The sequence below is a fragment of the Podarcis raffonei genome, chromosome 15, assembly GCF_027172205.1.
Source record: "Podarcis raffonei isolate rPodRaf1 chromosome 15, rPodRaf1.pri, whole genome shotgun sequence".
Classification (NCBI taxonomy): domain Eukaryota; kingdom Metazoa; phylum Chordata; class Lepidosauria; order Squamata; family Lacertidae; genus Podarcis; species Podarcis raffonei.
The window spans coordinates 2,562,362-2,589,870 of NC_070616.1; the positions used below are offsets into that span (position 1 = coordinate 2,562,362).

Sequence of the window (27,509 nt, forward strand, 5' to 3'; positions counted from 1 at the left end):
CCTCAAAGTGTTTTCTTAAAGAATATATTTATTCATTTAAAAATATTTATATACCACTATGCCATTTTTAAAAATGAAAGCAGTTTTGAGCAATAAAACCTAAAACCATACAATAAAAAGCATACAAGGGTCAATGATTGTGGAAGGATTTTTTAACTGCCTGCATAAGCCTGGCGCAGCAAAAAGGTTTTCAGCCTTTAAAGGTGAGCACGAGAAGCCGGCAGCCTTTCACCACGAGAACTAAACTATAATAGTAATAAAAAAAGAAGACATTTAAATTAGTGCGTGAAAAGTATATTCAAAATCATACCCTTTCCCGTCCCTGTTTTGGGTGATGTGCAGGGGGAAATGTGTTGCACATCTGCTCCGATAATCAGTTACTTCTGTATTTTGCATCATAGAATTGTAGAGTTGGGAGGGACCCTGGGGGTCATCCATCCCAACGCCCTGCAATGCAGCCCCCTATGCATCTAAATTAGCACGTGCAAAGCCGTTCCAAATCTGCACTGGGACCATTAGCAGGAGCTTCCCCCCTGCCTCCCTTTCCTCATCCCCTCTTCCTTTTTTTGCAGACTGACTCCCCACCTGGAAGGAAGATGAAGGGGGCCACCAGGCCGTGGAGCACGGCCCTCTCCAAGCAGGGGTGCCATGGGACAGAACGAGGGAAACCTCTGCCCTCCGCCTCCATCGGCATGAAGACCTCCAAGTCATCCACCTCCCTCGCCTTCGACTCCCGGCTCAGCAAGGTGGGTTTCGGGCTGGTCGTCCGCTCCAGTCTTGAGGTCTAGACACTTGCTAAACCCTCCGCTCGGCCGTAAATCCCATGCTGGCAGGAGGAAGCGTCAAATCGCGGAGCTTCGGTCGACCAAAGCTCCTTGGAAACAAAAGAGGGAGGTTGTTACGGGACATCAGAGCTTTGCGCAGAGACTGGTTCCAGAAGCGTAAAGGTCAGGAAGCCAGCTCCCCTTTCTTCTCCCTCCCACCACCCCACAAAAAAGGCAAGCCAGCCCTGAGCTGCGGGAGAAGCCTTGCCAAAGACGTCAAGCCCTTCAGATGTCTCTCTCCCTTCAGCCAGTCAGTGGCTTGGCTACCAGAGAGGCGGCTGTCTTCCAGCTGCGCCTGCAAACCCCACATTTTTGTGAGTTGGCCCAAGAGATGAAAGGAGGGAAGGAGCGGTTTGATGCCGTCGCTGCAGCAGCCGCAGAACTTGAGAGCCTGTTTTTTAATTTCCCCTCCTGCGACTCTGGCTGTTTGGTGAAATCGTTCTCCGGAGGAGCAAGCCTTGGTTCATTATTGTTATTATTTCATTTTATTTCTTTTCTTTTCTTTGAAAAGAGGTGCTTAAATCTCCTGCTTCAAAGAGAGAGCCTTGTGGTCTGTCAGGTGGGATTGAAGTTTTCCAGGTGTCCCCGTCATGGGGGGCAAATGAGGTCAAGTCCTTGATGGCGATGAGTGGATGAGTGGAGAAGGAAAGGGTTACTAAATCAAGGCCACACACCCTCCAATATTTCTCCAGTGAAAATAGGGACATCCCATTATTATTGTTGTTGTTGTTGTTGTTGTTGTTTATTATTATCATCAGTGCTTTTTTTCTAAAAAAATGTTTGGGGTACTCACATTTTGACTCAAGAAAATCACCATTTTATAGTTCAAATTGGGGGGAAATAAATACAGCAAATGGACAAAAGTAAAAAGATTCACAAAATGTTTAGGGGTATGTGTACCCACAGAAAAAAAGCACTGATTATTATTATTATTATTACTATTATTATTGTACCCTGCCCATCTGACTGGATAGGCCTTCCCCTCTGGGCAGCTTCCAACATATATAAAAACATAATAAAACATTAAACATTTAACATTTAAAAAAACTTCCCCATTCAGGGCTGCTTTCAGATGTCTTTTAAAAGTTTCGCAGTTACTTATCTCCCTGACTCAGGGGTCGCATGGCTCCATACCATCCAACATTCTTCAAATGAAAACTGGGAAGTCCTAAGGAAAAGTGGGACATTCCTGGATCAAATCAGAAACCAGGACAGCTTCTGTAAATCCAGGACTGTCCCTGGAAAACAGGGGCAATTGGGGGGTCTGCATCTGCACTCTCCATTTACAGCACTCTGATACCACTTTAAACAGGCATGGCCCCCCACCTACCCAAAGCCTGGGTCTCTAATGGCCTCGATCCGGCCGTTCCACTAATCCAGCCCTGCCTGGTGGCAACAGCTAAGAAGGCCCTGCAGGGATGGGCGTGTGGGAAACCTAAGCTGAGGCCTCTTCCTCCCATCTCGGCTCCAGAGCACTCTGACCCTCTCCTCTCTTGCAGCTGAAGAGAGCCAGCAGTGAAGACATGCTCACAAAGCCAGGCGTCATGGCAGCCTCAGGAGGCTCCCGGCTGAAGAAGACCATCACCACGGGGGCCATTTCCGAGCTGGCTGAGAACCGACTGCGGCCCGCCTCAGGTAGGGGAAGGGGTGCTGAAAGCTGGGCATGGGCTCTCCAGCCAGAAAGCTAAGGCAACCCTCTTGCGACTTGCTTTTCATCGCAGCGATAAGCTCATCTGGGGGAGAATTTAATGGGGAGAATGTGGGGGATCCAAGGCTGGGCGGGACAGAATGCTGCCAGCAACTATCTCCTGGAACTACAATTCCCAGTGAAGAAGGACTGACAGTTGAAACTCGCCTGGGGAGTCAGGGTTCCCCTTAACAAACTACAGCTCCCGAGTTTCCTTGGGGGAAGTCACACCGGCGCCAAGACCACACACAAGCCATACGTTTAAAGAGCTATGATACCACTTTGAGCAGTCATGGTTTCCCCCAAAGAATCTTGGGAGTTGTAGTTCATTAAGGCTGAGGAGAGCTGTTCGGAGACTCCCTGTTCCCCCATCGCAGAGGTACAATTCCCAGAGTGGTTTCATCGCCAGTCCCTCTTCCCACGGAGCTGTGTGGTAAGGGAAGTGGGGAGGTCCCCAAACAACTTTCCGCACCCGGAACCAACTACAACTCCCAGGATTATTTGGGGAGAAGCCACGATTGCTTTAAAGTGGCACTTTAAATGCATGGTGTGAATGTGGCCTCACTGTAAGGCCCATGTCCCTAAGGTAGCTGTTGAAAGGAGAAATTATTCTGAGTTTTTGCAGCTGACTTAAAGGTGCTTTGTGTGTGGGGGGGGGTGTGCCCTGTTGTTTTGGTGGGGGGAGACTGGTTAATGCTGCTTTGAACACCAGCAGCCTTTTGAGTGTTTGCCTGGCATATGATCTGTTAGATACATATGTACAAGTAAGTGGATGTCTTAACCCTGTCCCTCCCTCCACCAAAAAAACACACCCCTTAACTGTCTCGGGAGGTAAAAATGACTACCAGGCTTTGAAAAAGCTGGTATCGCTGGATCAGGTTTGTCAGTTTTGTTGAATTAATTAAATTCTAATTGGATTTTGAATAAATGTGCAATCAGTTGTTTCCGTTTTGAATTTTACTGTTTTATTATCTCTCTTAAGTGGGTCGTGCAAACTCTGAATAATGCTTTCTATAGGCTAGGGGACGCTGGGGGTGAGTTTCTAGAAACAAGGGTGGGCAGTGGCCCCAAAAAGTTGTGGAACAACTACCCTAGAACTTCCTATCACTGGAGACTGGTCAGCGGGGAAGGACGGCAGGAATTGACGTTTGGAGTTTATTTTTTGCTTGTCTTCAATGGGGCTCTGCTATCAGCATTTCCTGTGCTCCCCACCCTCGCGTTATTTATGCAGTCTAACCACTGGAGGGCGCCAGCGGTCAGCCCAAATACTGTAGGTGAAAACCTTACTGCAAATGTTGTCTTAGGTAAGAATTCTCGGAGAATCTGATAGAAATGGGAGCAAAAATTGCCCACTCATTTGTCCCACACCTGGAATTGAGATCAGTCTGTCAAACACCATTGCGATTCGTGGTTGCTGCTTTCGGATGGCCGTGGAAGGTCATCAGCTGAGGGCAACTCTTCGCACATCGGATGAAGCAGGCTCCAGTTTGCGAAAGCTTTATGACCTGCAATATATCCTTACACATGTACCCCATATGTGCCCAGTCGACCACTTTGCTCTGCAGAACTGGCACCAGTGCAGCTGCGGCATAACAACCGTTGTGCATTTGTAAGGAATGGTTCTTTTTAGTGCGGCAGCCCCTGCACTTTGGCACTCCCTGCCGCCACTGTCTCCTGTGGGAGTGAGTTCCACAGTTGAACTATGTGCTGGTGGAAGAAGGGCTTCCTTTGTCTGTCCTGAATCTTCCAACAAATGGTCCAGAGAGAGAGAGAGAGAGAGAGAGAAATGTGCATCATAACGGTATGGCTTAGGAGCGGGTAAGGTAAAGGTAAAGGGACCCCTGACCATTAGTTCCAGTCGTGGACGACTCTGGGGTTGCGGCGCTCATCTCGCTTTACTGGCCGAGGGAGCCGGCGTACAGCTTCCGGGTCATGTGGCCAGCATGACTAAGCTGCTTCTGGCGAACCAGAGCAGCGCAAGGAAACGCCGTTTACCTTCCCACTGGAGTAGTACCTATTTATCTACTTGCACTTTGACGTGCTTTCGAACTGCTAGGTGGGCAGGAGCTGGGACCAAACAATGGGAGCTCACCCCGTCACGGGGATTTGAACCGCCGACCTTCTGATCAGCAAGCCCTAGGCTCTGTGGTGCCTTGCCACAAACTTCACATTTCAAGCATGTGAGTGTGTGCGTTGGGGCGAGGGGTTCTGTGCTGTCTCCTACAAAGCTTTGGGCGCTGGTCTTGCAATCCAGACATGCCTCACCCACTAACCCGGCGTTTGTGTCTGAGGAGCCGGTGCCTGTTCCCTAGGAGGCTGGCTGACTAGCCTGGTAGGGCCAAGGCTCTGGCAGCAAACAAACAGGCTTTCTGGCAAAGCAGCCTTGGCAGAATAAACAAACCGCCTCCCTGTATGTTTGCAGGGAGAGAGACGGACTGAGTGGTGTTGCTGTTCTAACACCGCTTGGCATAAGTGGGCATCTCTGTACTTTCTTTCTGTCATGCCAACAGGGCCCCAGTGGAATCTGGGCTTGGTGGCACCTTTTGTGGGCAACTCTCAGGGCATTCTGAGTGAGCAAAAGTCAGGGAAGTCAGCATCCTCGTCTTTATACCAGGACTGGCCAATCCGGAGGCGCCGTACTGCCTGCCCAATAGGCACAGGCGATCTTGGGTAGCCGTATTTCCGTTACTTGCCTCAAGGTGAGGCCTGAGATCACACGAGCAGTGCTGGGTTTTCCAGCAAACCCGATTCCTTTTTCTGATGACCTAAACCAGTCTTCTGCAACCTGGCGCCCTCTCCAGATGATTCAGACTCATGGGCGATGTAGTCCACAGCTTCTGCAGAGGCTGCAGGAGGCTGCCCTAAAGCAACCCTCATCCAATTTAGCATGACTGCAGTATTTAGTAAACAACCCTTTTTTTATTAAAAAAAAAACGCCATATTTTAATTTTAGGATCCTGTACTAATGCTGCATAAACCTACCCAATAACTCGATTTGAAATCTTTATTTATTTATTTATTTTAATGTGGGGGAGACTCTTTGAACCACCCTCTGATGTGGTGTAAATATTTTATGCCGAAGCTTCAAAGCTTAAGTTTGAAATATGTGCAAGGTTTTGTGAGTGTTGTGTGTTTTTTTACTGGCGCGCTTGTTAAGCAGTTTTAAGACCTGACCGCTCAGTTAAGCTTGCAGCTCCCTCAGATGTTTGCTGAAATGGTGTGGGGTTTTTTTGCAAAGTGAAACGAGGGTGAAACAGCCCGCGGAGTGGGGCAGGAAAACATGCTGCCGCTTCCAAAAACCCCAGTTCAACACCGCTGCCCCTTGTCCCAAGAGCCGCAAGTCTCAGATCAGGGGCACCCGCGGTCGGACCAGGTGGGCCACCAAATCCCTGCCTCCTCTGCAAACCTGGCTGACTGGTTTATGTATTTATTTATTATCTATGCCTGGCTTTTCCTTTGATGCTTTTAAAAGAGTACTGGACAAATTCATGCTGGAGGAGTCATAGTCATAGAGTTGGAAGGGACCCCAATGGTCATTCACTTCAACCCCCGGCAATGCGGGAATCTTGCTCCATCTTCCATGTCACAGCCCTTCAGTTATTTGAAGATGGCTATTGTATCTTCTCTCAATCTCCTCTTTTCCAGGCTAAACATATCCAGTTCCCTCAACCGTTCCTCATAAGGCTTGGTTTCCAGACCCTTGGTCATCTTGCTTGCCCTCGGGTTCTGCACACGTTCCAGCTTGTCAACATCCTTAAATTGTGGCACCCAGAACTGGACACAGGACGGCCAAGGCAGAATAGAGTGGGACTATGACTTCCCTAGGGATGCGGGTGGCGCTGTGGTCTAAACCACTGAGCCTCTTGGGCTTGCTGATGGGAAGGTCAGCGGTTCGAATCCCTGCAACGGGGTGAGCTCCTGCCTGTCCCAGCTCCTGCCAACCTAGCTGTTCGAAAGCACGCAAAAAAAAATAATGCAAGTAGATAAATAGGTACCGCTCCGGCGGGAAGGTAAACGGCATTTCCGTGCGCTTCTCTGGTTTCACCAGAAGCGGCTCAGTCATGCTGGCCACATGACCCAGAAAAACTGTCTGCGGACAAACGTCGGCTCCCTCGGCCTGTAAAGCGAGATGAGCACCGCAACCCCAGAGTCATCTGCGACTGGACTTAACTGTCAGGGGTCCTTTACCTTTACCTTTTTATGACTTCTCTTGGTCTGGACATTAGGCTTCTGTGGATGCAGCCTAGAATGGAATTAGCTTTTTTTTACTGCTGCATCCTCTGTTGACTGATGTTAACAGCGTGATGCAGCAGCAAAAAAAGCTAATGCTATTCTAGGCTCCATCAACAGAAGTATATATCGATGGCTACCAGCCACTGTATCTATACTCTGCCTCCATGGCCAGAGGGAGTGACGCTTTTGTGGATAGTTGTTCCACTTGTAGGTTTCCCATTAAGAGCCTAAGAAGATACGAAGAGCCTTTGCCAAACACCCTGAGCTCCTTGAAGGAAGGGGTGTGATATAATTATGCTGTGAACCGCCCTGAGATCTACAGATGAAGGGCAGTACAGAAATTTAATAAATGATGATGATGATGATGATGACTACTGCTGATAAATTTTCAAATATTCCTATTCATTATATATTCTTGAAAAACACAAATTGCATTTTTATCCTGCCATTTGTCCAAGGAGCTTGAGGCGGCGTTCAAACCCTCTCCATTTTATCTCCACAACAACCCTGTGAGGTAGGTCAGGCTGAGAGGCAGCCCAAGGTGAGCGAGAGCTTCCTGGCTGAGTCCTTGTCTCCCAGGCCCTAGCACAGCACTCTAACAGATACATAAACAATTTTTGAGATGCCTTGCTTTCCAGTGCTTGAGACCCCAGAGCAAGTTGAGGAGTCCCAGTTAGCAGAGCTGGGGGGGGGGGGAGGCAGCAGCCTTAATTCCACCCAGGATTCTTTTGCCCCCCCGCCTCCCAAACTGGAGGATTATTTACAGTCTGGGACACCGGGATCAGAACGCAGCCGTCAAGGTCACTCTCCTGCAGACGCAGGCAAGGCTGGTGCCCCAGGGAGGATTCAACCTTGCCATTTCCTGCACCACAAACACACACATACACATACACCAGCAATAACTTAAAAGGAAATAAAATAACTCTTGCTTTCAGCCTTTCACAGTTGATCAAGAGCAGGAGGTGGATGAATATGCTCAGTTATGACTTCTCCCTGTTCCTCGTTCTCCATATTCCCACATCAAGTGTGCGATTTTTAAAAAAAATGTCCTCATGGAGATTAATCAAGGTTCTAGTGTCAATTTCTCTTCATGTGCACTTTTTTTTTTGAAAAGCAGTTTCCCCTAATATACTGCATTTTTTTACGTTATTTTGGGACACCCAAGATTCGTGTTTGCAGGGCTCTCCCTGTTCCCGCAACTGTTTTAACTGTTTTTAATTCAGATCATAGACTCATAGAATCATAGAATCATAGAATCATAGAGTTGGAAGAGACCACAAGGGCCATCGAGTCCAACCCCCTGCCAAGCAGGAAACACCATCAGAGCACTCCTGACATATGGTTGTCAAGCCTCTGCTTAAAGACCTCCAAAGAAGGAGACTCCACCACACTCCTTGGCAGCAAATTCCACTGTCGAACAGCTCTTACTGTCAGGAAGTTCTTCCTAATGTTTAGGTGGAATCTTCTTTCTTGTAGTTTGGATCCATTGCTCCGTGTCCGCTTCTCTGGAGCAGCAGAAAACAACCCTACTCCCTCCTCAATATGACATCCTTTTATATATTTGAACATGGCTATCATATCACCCCTTAGCCTCCTCTTCTCCAGGCTAAACATGCCCAGCTCCCTTAGCCGTTCCTCATAAGGCATCGTTTCCAGGCCTTTGACCATTTTGGTTGCCCTCCTCTGGACACGTTCCAGATCAGAATTTTAATCTCTGCAAACCTGTCCTGTGACCTGCTGGGGAATGGTGGGTAGTAGTTGTTGTTGTTCCACTCATATAGGCACTTTTCTACACATTATTTGGCTGGAAAACTGCACCGCAAAATTTGGAGAAGTGCAAATTCGTTTCGGTTTGTGTATCCTTTCAGAAAGTGCAAATGTGGTAGGTGTGCCTTTAAATGTGAATGGCATCAGATCCCCCCACCCCAAGAGAGAAATCTTGGTGTTGGTCTGTCTTTCCATCACTCTTTCATAGCATACCCCTTCTCTCTCTGTGTGTGTGCCTGGCATTGCCCAGGAATTTGTAGAAACCGAAAAATGATGAGAGTTTAAAATGGACAGTGTCGTTTGTGAATTTGGATCTGTCCCACTAAATATCGAAGGAATTTGCTCCAAAGTCATGTTTCAGAATGGCACTCTGGACGAGGACCCCACCTCCTCAGGAACCTATAGGGAACAGGCAGGCAGGCAAGCCACTTTAGAAAACACAAAGCAGATATATTAATGAAATGCCAGCAGCAAAACCTGGATCCATTGGCGTCCAATTTAATTAGCATTTCAATCCCCCTGTAAAATGTGAACAGGCTCCAATTAGGCCCCAGGCAAGAACTGAGATCCCCTTTGAAGGCCAGGCCTTGTCAGACCCCCTTGTTTTTTTGAGGAGGGGGGCCTTAGCCGCTCCTGCCCCACCATCCCTCAGGGATCAACAGGCTCTGTTTCTTCAATCCCTCACATCAAAGCAGGTCGAGGAGGAGGAAGAAGAGGGACCTGGGTCTTTAGGATCAGCCAGATGGCCTCCTCATTCTCCCTTCCTGAGATGCAGGCAGGGCACAGAGAGGGGTGTTGTGCCCCCCCAAAAGACATGCTCTACTTGGGGACATAAACTGGGAATGAAAGAGCAGTTTTCATTTTCTAGCCATGTTGGGTGAATTGCAGGCCATGGGGAGCAGAGCTTGGAATTTCCCCATGGCTTACATTTCAAGAGAGACAAACTCTGGCTTTTGAGGCTGTCTTGGCCAACATCTGGTTGACCCGTGATAGAGACCCACCAGGTGCCTCTGGGAAGTCCCACAAGCAAGGCACAGAAGCCACAGCTCTTTTCCCTGAGCTGCATCTCCCAGGCACCTGGTATTCAGAGGTACACTGCTACTGGACCTGGAGGCTCTGTTTAGGTATTCTTGTGTGACAGCCACATAGTTTAGGACAGGGACCAGCACTCTGTTGCAGAGCAGCTGCTTTGCATGCAGAACATTGCAGGTTCAGTCCCTAGTATCTCCAGAAAGGCCCTGCCTGAAATTACAGAGAGTCACTGTAAGTCACTGCAAAAGCTACGCTGAGCTAGGCTCTGTCTCACAATATGCTCCCATTTAACCCTATTTAGGGGACGCGGGTGGCGCTGTGGGTAAAACCTCAGCGCCTAGGACTTGCCGATCGTCAGGTCGGCGGTTCGAATCCCCGCAGCGGGGTGCGCTCCCGTCGTTCGGTCCCAGCGCCTGCCAACCTAGCAGTTCGAAAGCACCCCCGGGTGCAAGTAGATAAATAGGGACCGCTTACTGGCGGGAAGGTAAACGGCGTTTCCGTGTGCTGCGCTGGCTCGCCAGATGCAGCTTGTCACGCTGGCCACGTGACCCGGAAGTGTCTTCGGACAGTGCTGGCCCCCGGCCTCTTAAGTGAGATGGGCGCACAACCCCAGAGTCGGACACGACTGGCCCGTACGGGCAGGGGTACCTTTACCTTTACCTTTTAACCCTATTTAGAGCCAAGAGGACTGAAATCTTGCTTTACTTTTGGGAGAAGATTTTGGTGGCGGATTCCCTGGGGAGTGGTGGTTTAGAAGGGGACTCGTATCAAAGAGTTGGAAGGGACCATGTGGGCCATCATCCTGCCCACAGCCATCCCTGGGTGGGATTCAACCAACAACCTTCTGGCTAACAGCTGCATGCACTGACCCATTGCGCCCCCTGCTATGGCGATGATGATGGAAACAATAAATAATGATGTTTCCTATAAACTGTCCGAATAGCCATCAGCTGGATAGCTCAGCCGGTTAGATCGTGGTGCTGATAATGCCAAGGTTGCAGGTTCGATGCCCGTAAAGGACAGCTGCATTATTCCTGCATTGCAGAGGGTTGGGCTAGATGGCCCTCGGGACCCCTTCCAACTGCATTGTTCAAATTTGGGGCGAGACTGCAAGCTCCTCGGGGCAGAGCCCCTCCTTCTCCAAATGCGCTCTGGCCACGCCGCTGCAGCCTTCGGCGCGCTTTTACGCGCTGCGCTCCCCTCGCCTCCCTCCTCCTCCCCCCTGTCGGCTTGCAGTGCTCTCCCGCCGCCGCTGCGTGGCCTCCCATCCCCGGCCGTGAGTCACCTCGGCGGCTCTTGGCTTGCTGCCGCTGCCGGGAGCGATCCGCCGCGGTGCCCCGGCCAGCAGCGGCCTCCGGGTCTTGGAGCGGCGCGCGCGCAAGAGAGCGAGCGAGGGCGGGCTGGCCCGGCGCACAATGCCTCCGCCGAGCCGGAGCGAGCCGCTGCCTTTCTGCCGGCGCTCGCAGGGGAGAGCTGCCGCCGCCGCCCTCCCCGCCCACCTGGTCCCATGAAGCGGCCGAGGGGGCCTTAGCCAGCCGGACGAGATGGGCAACCAGCCGGGGAGACCCGAGGAAGTGGAGCCAGGTCGGTTAGCCGCGGGGAAGTGGGGGCGGCAAGCGAGGGAGGGGAGATGCCGGGGGGCGCAGGGGGTCCCTCGAAGGTGGGGCTGGGGGGGCGCCCGCCGGGCACGTGCCAACCAGGAAAAGCGGCGCGGGGCTGCATCCTGGCTCGCCGGGGTTGGCCTTTTCTCTCCGGTGGGGGGGGCGGGACGGGGATGGGCGTTAATGCACCGTAGGCTCTCGCCGTGGATTTCTATTCATTTGCAGAATTCGTTTCGTTTTGTTGAATCATTTTCGCGCGAGCCATTAGCACTTACGATTAACACAAACGAGGCAGGTAACATTTGCGCATAAGAAACGGTTAGAGGGAACTCTCTTTAGGATCAGGAGTGAAGAGTCTCTGCTCTAAAGGAACAGGAAGAGCTACTGGGGCTCTTGACTTGGGGGGGGGCAAACTGTGTGTGTGTATAAAAGTGCTTTTAGAAATATGTGTGTCTGTGTCGCGGTGCAGGGGGTTGGACTGGATGACCTTTCGGCCCCCTTCCAATTCTGTGATTCTGTATAATTATGAATGGCGAACTTTGAGATGATGAATGAGTCTTAGCATCAGTTCACCAGCTGAGGCGTCCTCTTTGTAGGAGAAGCTTGGGTGTTTGGGCGGTGTCATAACAACAAACGGGGGTTCCCCCAGGAGTTAAGCCCCCCCCCCCAGTTTTGGCTGTGCACATTCCAGGACATCTCCCGAAAGAGAGGGGGGGGGAGGAACTGGCATGTGGCAAAAACTGAGGGGTGTCCCAAGGAAGAACAGAGAGTTTAAAATTGGGTTCAGAGCCAGGAGTTTCTGTAAACACACAAATGGTGGGGGTGTGTGTGTCAAATTGTGCTGGGATGTTGGGGGCCGGGTGGATGTCTCTCCTAGGATGCTGCAAGGTCCCTGGGAATTGTGTGCTGTTTTTTTTTATGGGGGAGACAATAACCAGCTGTGGCATCCAGCTTTTCGGCAGTGGTGGCGCACCCTAGGGAACGGTTACCAGGCCTCTCGGAGCAGCTATGACTTTTGTGAGAATCTCTCCCCTCCTCTCCGCCCCCCCCATTGTCCTCTTGGAAGTGCATCGCTATGCATGTTAAACAGGGAATTGGGGTTGGGGGAGCTCTTGGAGAAATAAAGGAGTGTGTGCTCCTTCTCCTCCTTTGTGGGTCCACTGAAAAGCCAAGCCACCCACCCCCAGTTGATGTGTGTCTGTCTGCAAGGCTGGCCAAAATGATTCAGAAAGCAGCATGCCTCTCTTGCCTGTTTCACAGATCTTGTTCGATTTTGAGGGGGGCACTCAGGCGCTGGTGGGTTTGTTTTATGCATACAGGGCCCCCTAGAGATTATTAGAGGACTTCTTGTGGGTCATGGGGGGTGGGAATAAGATGGGGGGACGGACAGCTTTGCCCTGCTGTAATGCTAACATTTTGTCTTGTAGCTAAGCTGCCCTGGGGGAGTCTTCTCCCACCCCAGACCCCTTCTGGGTTTCAATTAATTTGATGCTGCTCATTTAGAGGTCTTTTCGAAAACCTTCTTACTGCTCAGGCTTTTGAAGTGTGCTTTAAACTTTTTATATTTTTCCTGCAAATTGCTTTTTACAGGGGGTGGGGTAGTTTTTTTGTGTGTTTCGGAGGAATGCGTCCTTTTTGTTATTTAACTTACATCTGATATTTTGTTGTAAACTGGATGGGCTGCTGTGTAAACAATCAGTAGCCAAACCAATATTAAGAGGGCTCTCGTCTGGCACTAGGACATTTGTAGGAGGTCCCCTGGTTCAAGCCCCAGCACCACAAGGTCAGACTTTGGCCTCTCAGGTAGGGTTGGGTGGGAAGGCCCCCGCCTGTAGCCCTTAAGAGCTGCTGCCAGTCAGTGTCAACAATACTGCACTAGATGGACTCCAGGGTCTTAGTACAAGACAGTTCCTTTCGTTCCTGGTAGTGAGAGATTTTGCCGTGGCTAACCTCTTCTGAGGGACGCGGGTGGCGCTGTGGGCCACCCACAGCGCCTAGGACTTGCTGATCCGAAGGTCTGTGGTGAGCTCCTGTTGCTCGGTCCCTGCTCCTGCCAACCTAGCAGTTCGAAAGCACGTCAAAGTGCAAGTAGATCAATAGGTACTGCTCCGGCGGGAAGGTAAACGCCGTTTCCGTGTGCTGCTCTGGTTCGCCAGAAGCGGCTTAGTCCTGCTGGCCACATGACCCGGAAGCTGTACGCTGGCTCCCTTGGCCAGTAAAGCGAGATGAGCGCCGCAACCCCAGAGTCGGTCACAACTGGACCTAATGGTCAGGGGTCCCTTTACCTTTATCTAACCTCTTCTGATGTACCTGAAAGCAACTTCTTTTTAAGAATAAAATGATATACAGTGGTGCTTTGGTTTAAGAACAGCTTGTTTTATGAACAACTTGGATTAAGAACGCTGCAAACCCAGAAGTAGGTGTTTTGGTTTGTGAACTTTGCCTTGGAAGCAGAACATGTTCTGCTTCTGGTTGAGTGTGTTCCATTTGTAAATTGAGTCCCCCGCTGCTGTGGGAAAGCACACCTTGGTTTAAGAACGCTTTGGTTTAAGAATGGACTTCCGGAATGGATTAAGTACATAAACTGAGGTACCGCTGTATTCTTCCCCACTGCTCCACATAAAGACAGCAGTGCCCGGCCCCAGAATTTTAGGAAAGATAACCCCTGAGCCCTCTCCTGCAACCCTTGATCCAAGAGAAACCAGAATGTGCACACCATGGTTCCTACGCCTCTTACGAAGTAGACCATAGTCCCGCAAAAGCTGATGCCGTAAGACAGTTGGTTCTTTTCCTTTCTCCGCAACAGCGTGGCTGCGTCTCTCCCCCACCCCTGGGAATCTCTGCAAGGGTAGCGCTGGTGTGCCCTTTTCGCTAGGAAAGGGCACAGCAAATGCCAGTCCTGGCCCTCCCTGATCCACTTGTAGAACCGTTTGTTGCTTTTGCTGCTGCTGCAAAACATCTCTGCTGATTGTGATGCAGCTGGCAATTTTGGGGGAAGAAACTGGAGGGAAACATACTGGGCTTTTGCCATATTGTCGTTTTTTTTGTCTGCGACCTCATCCTCTCCTTTGCATCTCATGGCCTCAGCCTTCCTTCCTCGCCACCCAGCAGAAACCTTCCTCTGCTGGCTGCAAGCTGCCAGCCCTCGATTTCTGCCCTCTAAAAGTAACATTTAAACCACTATGATACCACATTAAACAATCATGGCTCCCCCCCCAAAGAATCCTGGGAAATGTAGTTTGTTAAAGAGCTGCTGAGAGGTCTCAAATTCCCCTCCCCGTGCTCCCAGACCGCTTCAAGCTAATCCCTCTTCTCAGAGAACTCTGGGCACTGTATCTCCCTGCTTGAAACCCTGGAGAGCTGCTGCCAGTCAGTGCAGGCAACACTGAGCTAGAAGGACCAAGCACCCGATGAAGGCAGCTCCTCCTGCACTGCCAACTCATAATGAAAAAGAGCAAATATCAGGGATGGAGGGGGTGTTACTGAAACGGCGAGCGCAAGCATCGCCGGCTCATGGCTGAGGGAGGAGGCCAAATACTCTGGGTTTTGTTTGGGGATGTTGTGGTGTCTGGAAATGTGTGAGCAGATGTTCGCCAGAGGGGAAGCTGCCCCAGGGCCATTCTAGGGTGCAAATGATGCGTGGTGCACCTGCCCCACACCCTTGTCTCGGAACATACCTGCTACGAGTTCTGCTGGTCCAGGGAATTCAGGTGTTTACCGCTGAGGGAAGGTGGGGCTCCTGTTTAGACTATTCAGGGAAGGGGTGGGAGATGATTATTTTAGCCCTGAGTTCTGGTGCCAAGTGGTTTTCTCTGAGGACATGTCAAAAGCCCAATTTAAGCATCATTTTGCTGGAATCATCTCTCTGGGCAGCGCGCTCTCTCTCTCTCTCTCTCTCTCTCTCTCTCTCTCTCTCTCTCTCTCTGTCCAAAATGGCTGATATTACAAAGGTAGACAAGCTCTGCACATGCAGGTTCCATTGTTACCTGTTGTCGCCTCCAGTAGGCCTCTGCTCCATGAATTTGCCAAACCCTTAACAGAAATGATCTCAGCTAGCAACCTTCTCCACCGGGGCCAGCATATTCCGTCCTTGTATGAAGAAGTTGTTTCCTTACTCAGGAGATTTGGGACGATGACTTAACTCTGTTGCAGGGGGTTGGACTAGATGATCCTCATGTTCCCTTCCAACTCCACAGTCCTATGATTCCTTTGTTTTTGATGGGCCTACTCTGTGTATACCTCATTTTGATATCGCTCCCCCTTTTAAAAAAGATTCAGTCTATTTTATTTGTGGCTTTCTACTGGAAAGGATTATATTAATTGGCATAGTGTGGACATAAAAAGACATTTGAAGGCAGCCCTGTTTAGGGAAGTTTTTAATGTGTGATGTTTTATTGTATTTTCAGTATTTTGTTGGAAGCCACCCAGAATGGCTGGGGAAACAATTTGTTGTTGTTAAATCATCATCATCATCTTATTATTAGTATCCTGCCCAGCACCTTACCTGTGGTTTCTTTGCTGCCAATAAACCCACAATCGGAAACCGTGGTTTGTTTTAACTATGCCTTGGTGTTACACGTGCAAATCTTGCGCCCGTCCCTAACAATGGTTTTTTTTGGTCCAACCCAGAGGCTCACTAAGCAAGAAAGAAAGGAGGAAGCAGCAGCAGGCAGGACAACACAAACCTTGGAGAAACAAGCCACGGTTTGCTGGCTCGTCTGTGGGACAACCTGTGGTTTGTTAAACAAACCATGGTTTAGCATTGCGTGACTCTATCTGCCAACATCTCTCTGTTCCCCTCACCTTACAAGAAAGCTTCAAATACTTGGGCAAAACTGCTCCAGCCCCTTGACCTGCATGGCCATGCCTTTATCTGACTTTCCCAGTTCTGCATCACCTTCCTTGTTTTTTTCGGAGATGGGGAAATCTTATCTCCCCACAAAAGATCTTGTCTCTGTAGGCTGGGATTCTCCACTCCGGGTCTGATGAGCCACCTCTGCCTGGCAAGAACTTTAAGGAAAGTTCACATGCTGGTTTACAACAGGATGTGACTACCATACCCAGGCCCTCCTGTTCTCTGTGAGTCAGGAGCTGTTTGTCTGGGTCTACAAAAGAAACTTAATCTGATTTACTCCCCCTGAATCTTCCACCCCAGTGCTGAAACTCAGGCCTCAGGGCATGTGCAGAGTGCTTAGCCTGCAAAGCAAGCCAAATGCAAACGCGTTTCTTTTTTGAAAAAGCAAAGTGTTCTTGTGTGTCCGAAGCTTGTTTCGTACATCCCCTCTCAGTCAACAACCCTCCTGACAGCCCTGCAATGTAGAGCAGTGTTGCTGCTTTATTTATCTCCAACTAGTGAGTGCAAGAGAAACCGGCCGGCGGCAGCAATGCGTCTGAATCCTAGTTGCTGGGGATTGCAAGTGGGGATAATTGTTGTTGTGCTCAGGTCCTCAGGCCTCCCTTGGGGGCATCTGGTGGTGACTGCAAGGGCTGGACTAGATGGGACTCCTTTGGGCCTGATCCAGGAACCCGGCCCTTCTTCCGTTCTCAGGCGGCTCTTGTAAGCCAGCCAGGCTGCGTGCTGCCAGAGGGGTGGTGAAGGGAGAGGAGAAGAGAAGGAAACTGGCCACTCCAGTGCCCCCTCACCAGCCTTATCTAGCCAGGCAGGGCAAGGGGGAGATTCCTTTCTATTCCTGGCCCCAGAGAACGCTGGCAGAGCCGTGAGGAAGGCCACCCATCTAAGGACATTTTAATAGGGTATGACTCCACGCTGCCCTGGCCTCCAAAATTCTCTGCTCGGTAACCCAAGAAGAATTCGGGTGTTGAAACCGTGTGAGAGGAGATTCTGCTCAGAATAATTGCCACTTTGCTCCACATCTCTGTTTCCAGACCCAATTCAAGGTGCTGCTTTTAATCCGTATAGCAGGGGTGAGGGAGCCTCACGCCTGGGGGCCAGACCCTCTCTCTCTCTGGCCCCTGTGATACTCCCAAGGCTTCCCCGCCCCCACCAGCGCTGCTTCACAGCCTCCTTGAGTGTCTTTGCCTGGCTGGGATTGGGCCCTTGAACTCTGACCCTGCCTCTTCGCTTGGCTGGACAGAGGGTGGAGAGGGGCAGGCGAGTGCAAGCGTCTAGAAACTAGCCTACTCTACGAAAGTTGAAATGTACATGCATCTCGGGTGCAACAGAAGGCGCAGGAGAGACGGGCCTCTCTCCTGCCCCTTCTGCAGATCTGAAGGCCATCTAGGTTGGCAGACATGGAAGGAAACTCTGCATCAAATGCTCGGGGCATGAGACACGGAGGGGAGGTTTGGCGCCAGGAGGTCCATTATCAAGACCAGACGGGATGCAACAGGGAAAGAGTGGGGTGGGAGGCAATGGATGTTTGTCCAGTTCTGGGTGCCACAGTTTAAAAAGGATGTCAACAAGCTTGGAGCATGTGCAGAGGAGGGTGACCAAGATGATCAAGGGCCTGGAAACCAAGCCTGATGAGGAATGGTTGAGGGAGCTGGGGATGTTTAGCCTGGAAAAGAGGAGACTGAGAGGAGGTATGAGAGCCATAATAATAATAATAATAATAATAATAATAATAATAATAATAATAATTTATTTATACCTCACCCATCTGGCTGGGTTTCCCCAGCCACTCTGGGCGGCTTCCAACAAAGTATTAAAATACAGTGGTCTGCTAAACATTAAAAGCTTCCCTAAACAGGGCTGCCTTCAGATGTCTTCTAAAGGTCTGGTAGTTGTTGTTCTCTTTGACATCTGGTGGGAGGGCATTCCACAGGGTGGGTGCCACTACTGAGAAGGCCCTCTGCCTGGTTCCTTGTAGCTTTGCTTCTCGCAATGAGGGAACCGCCAGAAGGCCCTCGGCGCTGGACCTCCGTGTCTGGGCAGAACGATGGGAGTGGAGACGCTCCTTCAGGTCTACTGGACCGAGGCCATTTGGGCTTTAAAGGTCAGCACCAACACTTTGAATTGTGCTTGGAAACGTATCTGAAGGGCTGTTACATGGAGGATGTTTTCTCCTGCTCTGGAGGGTAGGACTCGAACCAATAGCTTCAAGTTGCAAGAAAGGAGATTCCGACTAACCATTCAGAAAGTTTCCGACAGTTAAGGGCTGTTTGATGGTGGAGCAGACTCTCTCAGAAGGCGGTGGACTTTCCTTCCTTGGAGATTTTTAAGCGGAGGTTGGATGGCCACCTGCCATGGATGCTTAAGTTGAGATTCCTGCATTGCAAGGGATTGAGCTAGATGGCCCTTGGAAAGTCTTACAGTTCTGTGATTCTGTGACATTGCTGGGAGCAAGGGCAGAGACACTGTGACCCCGGGCATCTGATAACAGGACTCTTCTTCCCACCCCCAGAGCTTCTCCATTGTTTCTGCTTAATCTAAAAGATTGCGAAGGAGGAGGAGGTCTGGGAATGGAATTTACAAGGTTGTGACTCGTAGGAGGCAGGAGGTCCACATGCCAGAACAAACCCTTTCCCCCATACCAGCATGGCTCAGCGGCAAACCACCACGACTGTTGTGTCTGGCCTCGGCCTAACGTTTCCTGCCCAAACGGTGCCTTTATTATTATTATTATTAAAACTTACAGCACACTTCCCCCCCCCCCAGGCAGTTCCGCGAGCAGATATACTACTAGGTTCTTTTAAATCCACCTGGGTGTTGATGGTGAAGCAGAGAGAGATCAAGAGCTACTGAAAGAGCGTGGTATAGTGGGTAGAGTGTTGGACCAGGACCTGGGAGACCAGGGTTCAGATCCCCGCAGGGTTGTTGTGGGGCATTGAATGAGGAGAGGGAGAACCGTGCAGGCCACCTTGAGCTCCTTGGAGAAAAAGGCGGGGATATAAGTGTACAGTGGTACCTCAGGTTACAGATGCTTCAGGTTACAGACTCCGCTAACCCAGAAATAGTACCTTGGGTTAAGAACTTTGTTTCAGGATGAGAACAGAAATCTCGCAGCGGTGTCACAGTGGCAGCGAAAGGCCCCATTAGCTAAAGTGGTACCTCAGGTTAAGAACAGTTTCAGGTTAAGAACGGACCTCCAGAACGAATTAAGTTCTTAACCCAAGGTACCACTGTAGTAGTAAATGAAAATAAAGATTTGTTTGCAGGGAGATGAGATGAGTATTTAATGAGCAAGCTGGGTTTCTCCTCCTCTGGAGGGTAGAACTTGAACACTTGGCTTCAAGTTGCAAGAAAGGACATTCTGACTCAACATCAGGAAGAACTTTCTGACAGTAAGAGCTGTTCAATCATGGGATGATCTCCTTCGGGAGTTTGTGGCCTCTCCTTCCCTGGAGGTTTACAGTGGTACCTCAGGTTAAGTACTTAATTCGTTCTGGAGGTCTGTTCTTAACCTGAAACTGTTCTTAACCTGAAGCACCACTTTAGCTAATGGGGCTCCTGCTGCTGCCGCACGATTTCTGTTCTCATCCTGAAGCAAAGTTCTTAACCCGAGGTACTATTTCTGGGTTAGTGGAGTCTGTAACCTGAAGCGTATGCAACCCGAGGTACCACAGTATAAGCAGAGGTTGGATGGTCAGGGGTGCTTTAGTTGAGAGTCCTGCATTGCAGGGGGGTCATACTAGAACCTACCAGCGGGTTGAAGTGGATGACCCTCTATGATTCTATTCAATTGGCTATCGTTGTGCAAACTCCCAAACAGCAACCATCTTGAAGCGCCTTAGAGTCACCCACTTGTGACTAAATGTCCATTCATTGTGGAAGAATTCCATACATCCAGGCAGGGGCTACCCCCCCCCCAGGCCGCCAACCTATCCTCTGTTATCAGTGGTTCAAGGCACTCTTTAAGAACTTCTTGCCTTCGGAGGAGTTGGCCTGTTGCTTCTCTGTGCGAGTTCCTGTTCCAGGCTTGCTAACATCCATTCAAGAGGCACGTGCAGAGCAGAAAGTTGTTCAGGGGTGATTGGAGACTCCTTGAAAAGTGTGTGTGTGGGGGTGAGATTTATCATACTCTTCCAACCTGAAAGGAAACCTTTCCAGGTATAAAAGCGAAGGGTCCCTCCAGTTTAAATCCGGGAGCGGGGACGGACGAAGTGTGATTCGGCTGCCTGGCCCTGCTTTGCATTCTGGGTGACCTTCGGAGGTTGAAACTGTGGCTTTGGTTGGGTGAAAAGCCCCGTTAGGCTCTAATAAACTAGGGCATTCCCCAGCCCTCTTCCAATCAGCAATTTGTTAATGACATTTCATTGACAGGAGCGTTTGGCCAGAGGGTTAGGCCAGGGTGAAATCAATTTGTCTGTGGTTTAGGTGGCAGTGCCTGCGGAAAATAAAATGAAGTTGTGGAACAGCACAGAAGATGAGGGGAGACGGGACGAGATGGGACTCCATCCTCAATGTCAGCTTTCTGAAATAACCGTGTATTTTGTATCATTTATTTTCAAAGTTAACAACTTTTGATTATTTGATCTTTCAAATAATACAGGGGCGAAGCCTTTGTTTTAATTAGAAGTTGACGGTCCGTTAATAATATTGGGCATGCAAAATAACCTTTCCTTCCAGGTAACATGTTGCTCTCCCAGCCCCTTCCAGTTCTATGATTCAATGTGTGTAAGTGAGCGAGAGACAAGAGTCCTAGCACTTTGAGCATCAGTCCCACTTTGGAGGAGGGCGGGGTCTGATCTGTTGTCCACTTGGGGTTTCCCGCTGCAGTTTTTCCTCGATGGAGCCGGACTCCACTCTTCCTGCCTCCCTAAACCGTAGCAAAGCCTGATGTCTGTGGGTTCTGCCCCGCTGGCTGGGTGTGGATAATGATTAATCTCCTGGCGCGGAAGCTGCTTCCTTGACGGGTGAAGGAAAAAGAAAGGAAGAGAGACAGGTTTAACCTCCAACCCAGCCCGGGTAATTGTTTTTCTCGGGCAAGAATCAAAAACCCAAGACTTTGCCAGCAAGGCCTAGGTTTCCTAGAAAGGAGACTGACAGCGGTATTGCGAAGCAGGCATGGGGAACCGGATCCATTCCTGCAGGCCAAATCCTTACCTGCACACACCCCGCAGACAGAGTTTGACAGGTGGCTGGTCCACCCACTTGTCCATTGCCTAATGTCAGGTGACACTCCCCCCCTTTTTTTGCACATGCAAGCAGAAAATGTGGGTGTGTTTGCAACACTTCCCTAGTCTGCTGGTGATCTGCAGACATCAGGCATAGGGGAAGTGGATCTGGCTTAACCCAAACAATGGTGTGGGCCAAATGAGAAGGTCTGGTGGGCTTGATCCAGCCCACAGGATGCAGGCTCCCCGCACCCCCAATTACCTTGGAGGCTGAAACAGGTTGTGCCAAGGTATTTCTTCCACCAAGCTGTCAGAGTGCAATATCAACTGTGTATGTTTTTGGTTTTTTTAAACACCCTACTTAAGAGCATTTAATATAACTAGAAAGTGCTGTGGAGTGGCAGATTTCTAGAGCAGAGAGAGAGATCTGGGGTCCAAGCTCCATAGAGCCAGCTCTCTAAGCCCTACCTTGCAAGGTTGTTCTTGAGATAGGAAATGTAGCTATATACAGTGTGAGGAGGAGGAGGAAGAAGAAGGGAATGTAAGAACATCAGCAGCCAGTGGCCCGTCAAGTTCCCAGCATCCCCTTCTCACAGTGGCCAACCAGATGCCCCCAAAGGAAGCCCACAAGCAGAGCCTGAGCGCAAGAGCAACTCCCCAGTATACTGCCTCCAGAAGTGGAAGCAGCATACAGCCTTCATGGCTGTCAATAGCATTATCCTCGTGAATTAGTGTAATGGTCAGGGACTGGCTGGATGAGTGGTGGCAGCTGCCTGCCCAAGGAGGGCAAAAGATGATGACTTAGATCAGGGCTCCTCAAACTTTTTAAACAGGGGGCCAGCTCACTGTCCCTCGGATACTGTTGGGGGCCAGACTATAGTTTGAAAATAATAATATGAAAGAATTCCTATGCACACTGCACATATTTTGTTTGTAGTGCACAAAAAACAGGAAAAGCAATACAATACTATATATGAGAGAGAAATCCCTTGGCTTTATAACTCAGTGCTACAGTAAAACACCTGCTTTGATTGTAGAAGTTCTCAGGGTCAATCCCCAGAATCTCCCAGTAAAACCCTTCTGGAACTCCTCTGAAGCTGCTGCCAGCCAGTGTGGACTGGGAAGCCACTGGTGCGGCACCCAAATGCTGGCCCTCGATACCTCTCTGTCTCACCTTTAGGACTCTTCCTGGGCTGCACCAGTCCCTGGCCACGCTCTGCACCCTCCTTGGGAGCTCCTGCCCTGCTGGAGCGTGTCCTCGAATGCCCTGACTGGAGTGTGGCCCACCGCCCAAAGATCAGACCCCCTTTCCCCCTGGTCCCGCCCAACACCATGTAGGTTCTCCACAAAGGGGGTGATGCCCTTTGGCTGGAAAAGACTCCCCAACTCCCGTCTGGAGTGGACGAGTCTGAGCCAGGTGGGCCCTGGTGCGACATAGATTCAGATAATTGTAGAGTTGGAGGGGGGACCCACAATGGTCATCTAGTCCAACCCCCTGCAACGCAGGAATCTCAGCTAAAATATCCATGACGGATGGCACGGTCTGAAGCAGCCCTCTAGGTCCCGGTGTTTCTACAAAGGAGATTCCTGCTCGCTGGAGGCGACTGGTGAGTGAGTGGCTGTTTCACTAAACTGAATGAAAAAGCCTCAGTCGTCTTAAAACTTAGTCCGGAGCAAGCAAGGCCTACCGGCTGTCCGTGCCCACAAAGCTCCCACATCCCTCCTTAAGGCCACGATCCTAAATTGTGGGGTAAAGCCCCATTGAAAACAGAGGGGCAGGATTTACTTCCGAGTCAATGTGCTTAGGAACACACAGTCTGTGAAATCTGCACCCCCAGGTGGGTTTTGCACTGATCTGGGCAGCTTAGATTTCGGGACCTTTTCTTTCCATGGAAATCCCCCTTCCGATCAGGCTCTCCCTTGACCGACCTGAAGCGCACACAGCTGTGTGGGGCTTTGCCAGCGCAATGAGCCAACCAGCTAGCACGCTTTCTAGCTAACCAGCAGAGAGGTGTTGTTGAATGAGAGATTCAGAAGCAGCATGGAAAAGTGGCGAGAGGGGGAACAGTTTGGGGGTTATTGCCATATCCTGCAGGGCCATTTCCAATAAGTTCTCCCCCAGAGGCAGTGAGCTTCTGAATACCAGTTGCTGTAAACCACAGGAAGGGAGAGCGTGGCTGTTGCACTTATATTCTGTTTTGGGGCTTCCCTTTTGGGGTATCTGGTTGGCCGCTGCAAGAACAGGATGCTGGACATGATGTGTTCTGTCCTGCTCCAGCTGGCTCTGTGCTTAAGTGGACTGTGCTGCCTCTTGGATATTGCCTTGTGTTGTGTTCCCACTCAAGTGTTTCCTTGCCTTTTGTTAAGGGCTGGTTTGGCAGGGGCCGTGACACGGCAGGAGAGCATCTGCTTTGCATGCAGAAGGTCTCAGGTTCAGTCCCCAGTGGCATCTCCAGGTGTTGCTGGGAGAGAGACCCTGCCAGAAGCCTTGGAGTGTTGCTGCCAGTCAGCGCAGGCAGTACTGAGCTGGATGCACCCAATGGCCTGGCTCTGTAGAAGGCAACATCCTTTGTTACTGTTCCGTTCCTTCCTTTATTCAGAACCACGAGGACTGAAATCTTAACATTCTTTTTGAAGAGAAGGGGCTGCAGCTCAGAAGGTCCGAGGTTCCATCCCCAACGGGCAGCTCTTGGTAGGGCGGGATTCGCATGCCGATTCCCACCAGCAGAAACCTTTCTCAAGGACTTGTGCAAGTGAGCTGCCCCCTCTGCTCCCCGCACAACCCCCCTGCGCTCCCCCAAATTGGGGTGCTTCAGAGAACCCAGGGAGAGGTTCTGTCTGGCGAGTCGTCATGCTTGCCCTGATGGAACAATTGTTTTAGTGTGACGTTAAGCTCCTTCCTTAGGGTCCTGTGTTTGGGGCAAACCAGTGTTTAGAGTTGCATCTCTGAGTTGCTGTCCTTCATTCCAGCTTCCACCGGCTGCTTGGGGTGTCACTGCAAGCCATAACATGGGGAGCTGTGAATTTGGAACTTCTGGGGCAACCGCTGCCATTCCAGGGTTCTCCACCTCTTTTACAATGTAAGGAAATGCTCAAGGACTTGGAAATAAGAGTTTCAAGCCGATGAAAACTCGCATGATGCTGCTAACATTTCTTTGGTCCCTCTAACTGATTGACAGAAAATCATAACGCGAGCAAAAGAAAGTGCCTTTGTGACGAAAGGAACCTGCTTCCACCTTTTTGCAGTGGTGAGCGCACAAGTCTTTGCAGGCACCGCTCAGAATTTATTCATGTAGAAAAGTATTTCTAAACCGCCAACTCATTTAGGGAAAAGGTTGTCACTTGGTAGTAGAATGTCTCCTTCGCATAGGAAGGTTCAGTTCCTGGCTGCCAGTCAGTGCAGACGACAGTGCAGACAGTGCTGAGCTGAGAGGGCGGCTTCCTGCCTTTTCCTGAGAAATGTGGTGATGTGCAATGAAATCATTAAAACATCATTAAATTGCTACCGTATTTTTTGCACCATAACACTCACTTTTTTCCTCCTAAAAAGTCTGTGTGTGTTATGGAGGGAATGCCTACGGGTGGCATGCCTACGGATTTTCCTCCTCTAAAAACTACGTGCGTGTTATGGTCGGGTGTGTGTTATAGAGCGAAAAATACGGTAAATGCAGAGCAAATGGCCAACTTTGTCACTTTCGTAGTTTATGACAGAGCAAGCGCAGGGGTAGAATGCTCACTGGCTGCTTTGCAGGAGGGGGCGGAAAATGGGTGTGTGTGTAATGGAGTATCCTAAAAGGGGCATGGCTGGCTGGCTGGCACACTGCTACTGCTGGTTCACATTATTTATATAATCTTCTACCTGTTACTTTTTGCTCAAGTAAATCTCTTCAGTCTAACGAGCTCAGAGCCTTGAAACGAGTCATTTTCCTTCTCTCTCCCCAGCAACATTTATTTATTTGAAGTCCACCAGGTCATGTGATCCTACCTGCCTCTCAAGGGGATTTATTTTTATTTTTTGAGTAAAGATTTGGAGCCTTTGCAGATAAGAGCCAGGCAATTACTGGCGATTCTTATCTGGCAACAATGGCATTAACATCAGTAAGGTTTTTACCCAGCTGGAGAAATCTCTCTCTCTCCTCCCAGCCTGCCCTACCAGGCTCAGGCACCCAGGCACCACTATCGGCACCCCCAGCAACCCAGCAGCATTCCTTCCTGGGGTAGGGCCCCCACCTCCCTTGTTTGCAGCTTCCTTGTGGAAGAATATCGTCCCTGTGCAGTACAGTCACCTATACCAGGATCTGCCATGCCTCTACCACACAATAAAGCCTCCATGTTCCAAGGCAGCATACCTCCGAATTCCAGGCAACAGCAGATGAATAACAGAACTGAGCTTTTATGCTTTGTTGTGAATGGGTGGGTGGGTGTTGGCCGCCCTCTGTTGGAAACAGGAGACCTGGTCTAAACGGACCTTTTTTCTTCTGATCCAAGAGGGCTTTCCAGGTCAGAGACATCTCTGCACAAAACCATGGCGGGGAAGTTAGAGCATTGCGTCATTGTCTTCAGAATCTTGGCTTTCTCTTCAAAGAGGAAATGGAGCCGGGACAAGTTTCTAGTCCTCAGGAGTTGCAAAGAAATGCTAGAAAGGGTGGGGCAGTAGTGCCACAAGCAGTGAAACCTTCAGAGGCTGAATCAGGTTTCCAGGGAACAAGGAGCACAGCTGCTGTGACAAGTTTATATCTTTCCGGATGAAGCTCAGAAAGAGAAGAGTTGTGATTTTTATAATTTACTCAGGTTTCTGATATGGAATTTGCTCCTACAAAGGTCAGTGGCGGCCACAAACTGTGCTGGCTTCGAAAAGGAGGTTAGCTCGTTCCATGGATGGTAAGGCGACAAGGCAGAACGACTGTATTTTCCCTCCACCGTCGGAGGCAGTAAATGCCTTTGGGTGCCAACTGCTTCGCAGTATCTGGTTGGCCACTGTGAGAACCATTTACATCACCACACTGCCCTCACTCTCCATTAGGCCTCACTTGCCACAATGAGGACAGGATGCTGGCCTAGATGGGCCCCCTTGGGCCTGATTCAGTGGCCAGGCGCTTCTGGCGTCCATTTATATCTTGCTGCCCTCGCTTTCCATTTGACTTCACTTGCCGCCAGTGATGGCGGCGTGCAGCCGAATCCGGTTAGCCACTGTGAGAGCTGGGTGCTGGGCCTCCTTTGGCCTGATCCAGCAGCCAGGCTGTCTTCCGATGTTCTTGCATTCAGGTTCCAGCCTGTCGGATTGGCGGCGAGGCCCAGAGGGCAGGCATCTCTGGAGGCCGTAGGAATGAGAGATCTGGAGGGGGCGATACCAATTGCAAACACAAACCGGCCCAGCGACTGCATAGAAAGAGAAAGTCGGTTCCGTCTGCTCCCACCTGGGAGCTTTCTTCATACCTGCCTGGGGAGACGGCAGGCCCAGGGCAGCAAGATTAGCCACATCGCCCGGGTGTTGGCTCTCTGACTCACCCCTCTGCAAACAGACGCACGGCTCCAGGCAACGCCACGGTGGCTTCTCACGGCTGGAGTGTCTCTTCGGCACACAAAGTCCGAGGGCCACCTGGCGGCTCCCTCCCGTCGGAGCCGGCGCCGCCCAGAGGTTGAGAAGGCCGAGCCGAGCAGTAAAGTCCAGGAGATAATGGCCCCTCTGCTATATACTTTTTCACGTGGCGCATAGTTAAACTATGGAACTCCCCACCACAGGAGGCGGTGACGTGCCACCAGCCGAGATGGCTTTATTATTATTTAGTATTTATTCAATTTATATACCACCCTTTATCAAAAGATCCATGTGTGGTGTACAATAGTAAAAACATTTTACCGAGCGTAATAATATAAACAAAGCATAATAATAGGCAGCATATCTGTTCTGCAGGCATCTCCCGCTTCCGCCTCCCCCCCCCCCGCCCCCCGCTGGACTCTTGTCTGTCCAGCAAGCCTATGATCTCAGTGGAAACTGCTGTTGTATCTTTGCCGAAAATGCTCCTATCTGCCTCCTCTCCCCCCACAAACGCTGCCTCGGTCTTCGATAAGTCTGTTATTTGTTCCTCCCTGCCTTTCCGTTTCTGGCTTTCTCTTTTTCTTATTTCCTCTCTTTGTTCTTGCCATTCTGTCTCTTTTCACTTCTTGCTTTTTGCCCCGGACCCCGCTTTCTGGAAATTCGCTCCAAAGCCCATAGCTGAGCAAGGGGTGTGTGTGTGTTGATTTGCGCTCCTTGGGGTTGGCGGTCCTTGCCACGTCCCTCTTTTTGTGGGTGGGCTGAGTCCCTCCCCTCGCCAGCCCTTCATAAATTGTTCAGTTCAGCTCCAC

At 50.3% G+C, this 27,509-nt stretch overlaps 1 protein-coding gene across 7 annotated transcripts in view; it reads left to right on the top strand.

Annotated features, from left to right (window-relative positions):
- The window catches only part of SPECC1 (sperm antigen with calponin homology and coiled-coil domains 1), a 111,029-nt gene that overhangs the window by 22,877 nt on the left and 60,643 nt on the right, over positions 1 to 27,509 (top strand). For 5 of the 7 annotated variants that reach the window (XR_008327844.1, XM_053367626.1, XM_053367630.1 and 2 more), the window contains 2 exons: positions 573 to 746; positions 2,324 to 2,459. Coding sequence is in view for 6 of the 7 variants with exons in the window: in XM_053367626.1 (XP_053223601.1) it covers positions 597 to 746; positions 2,324 to 2,459 (286 nt within the window). In the remaining variant the exon portion in view is untranslated. Of the gene's footprint in view, positions 1 to 572; positions 747 to 818; positions 948 to 2,323; positions 2,460 to 10,892; positions 11,128 to 27,509 lie in introns of those variants that run through there. The other 2 variants (XM_053367629.1, XM_053367627.1) reach the window with 2 other exon arrangements.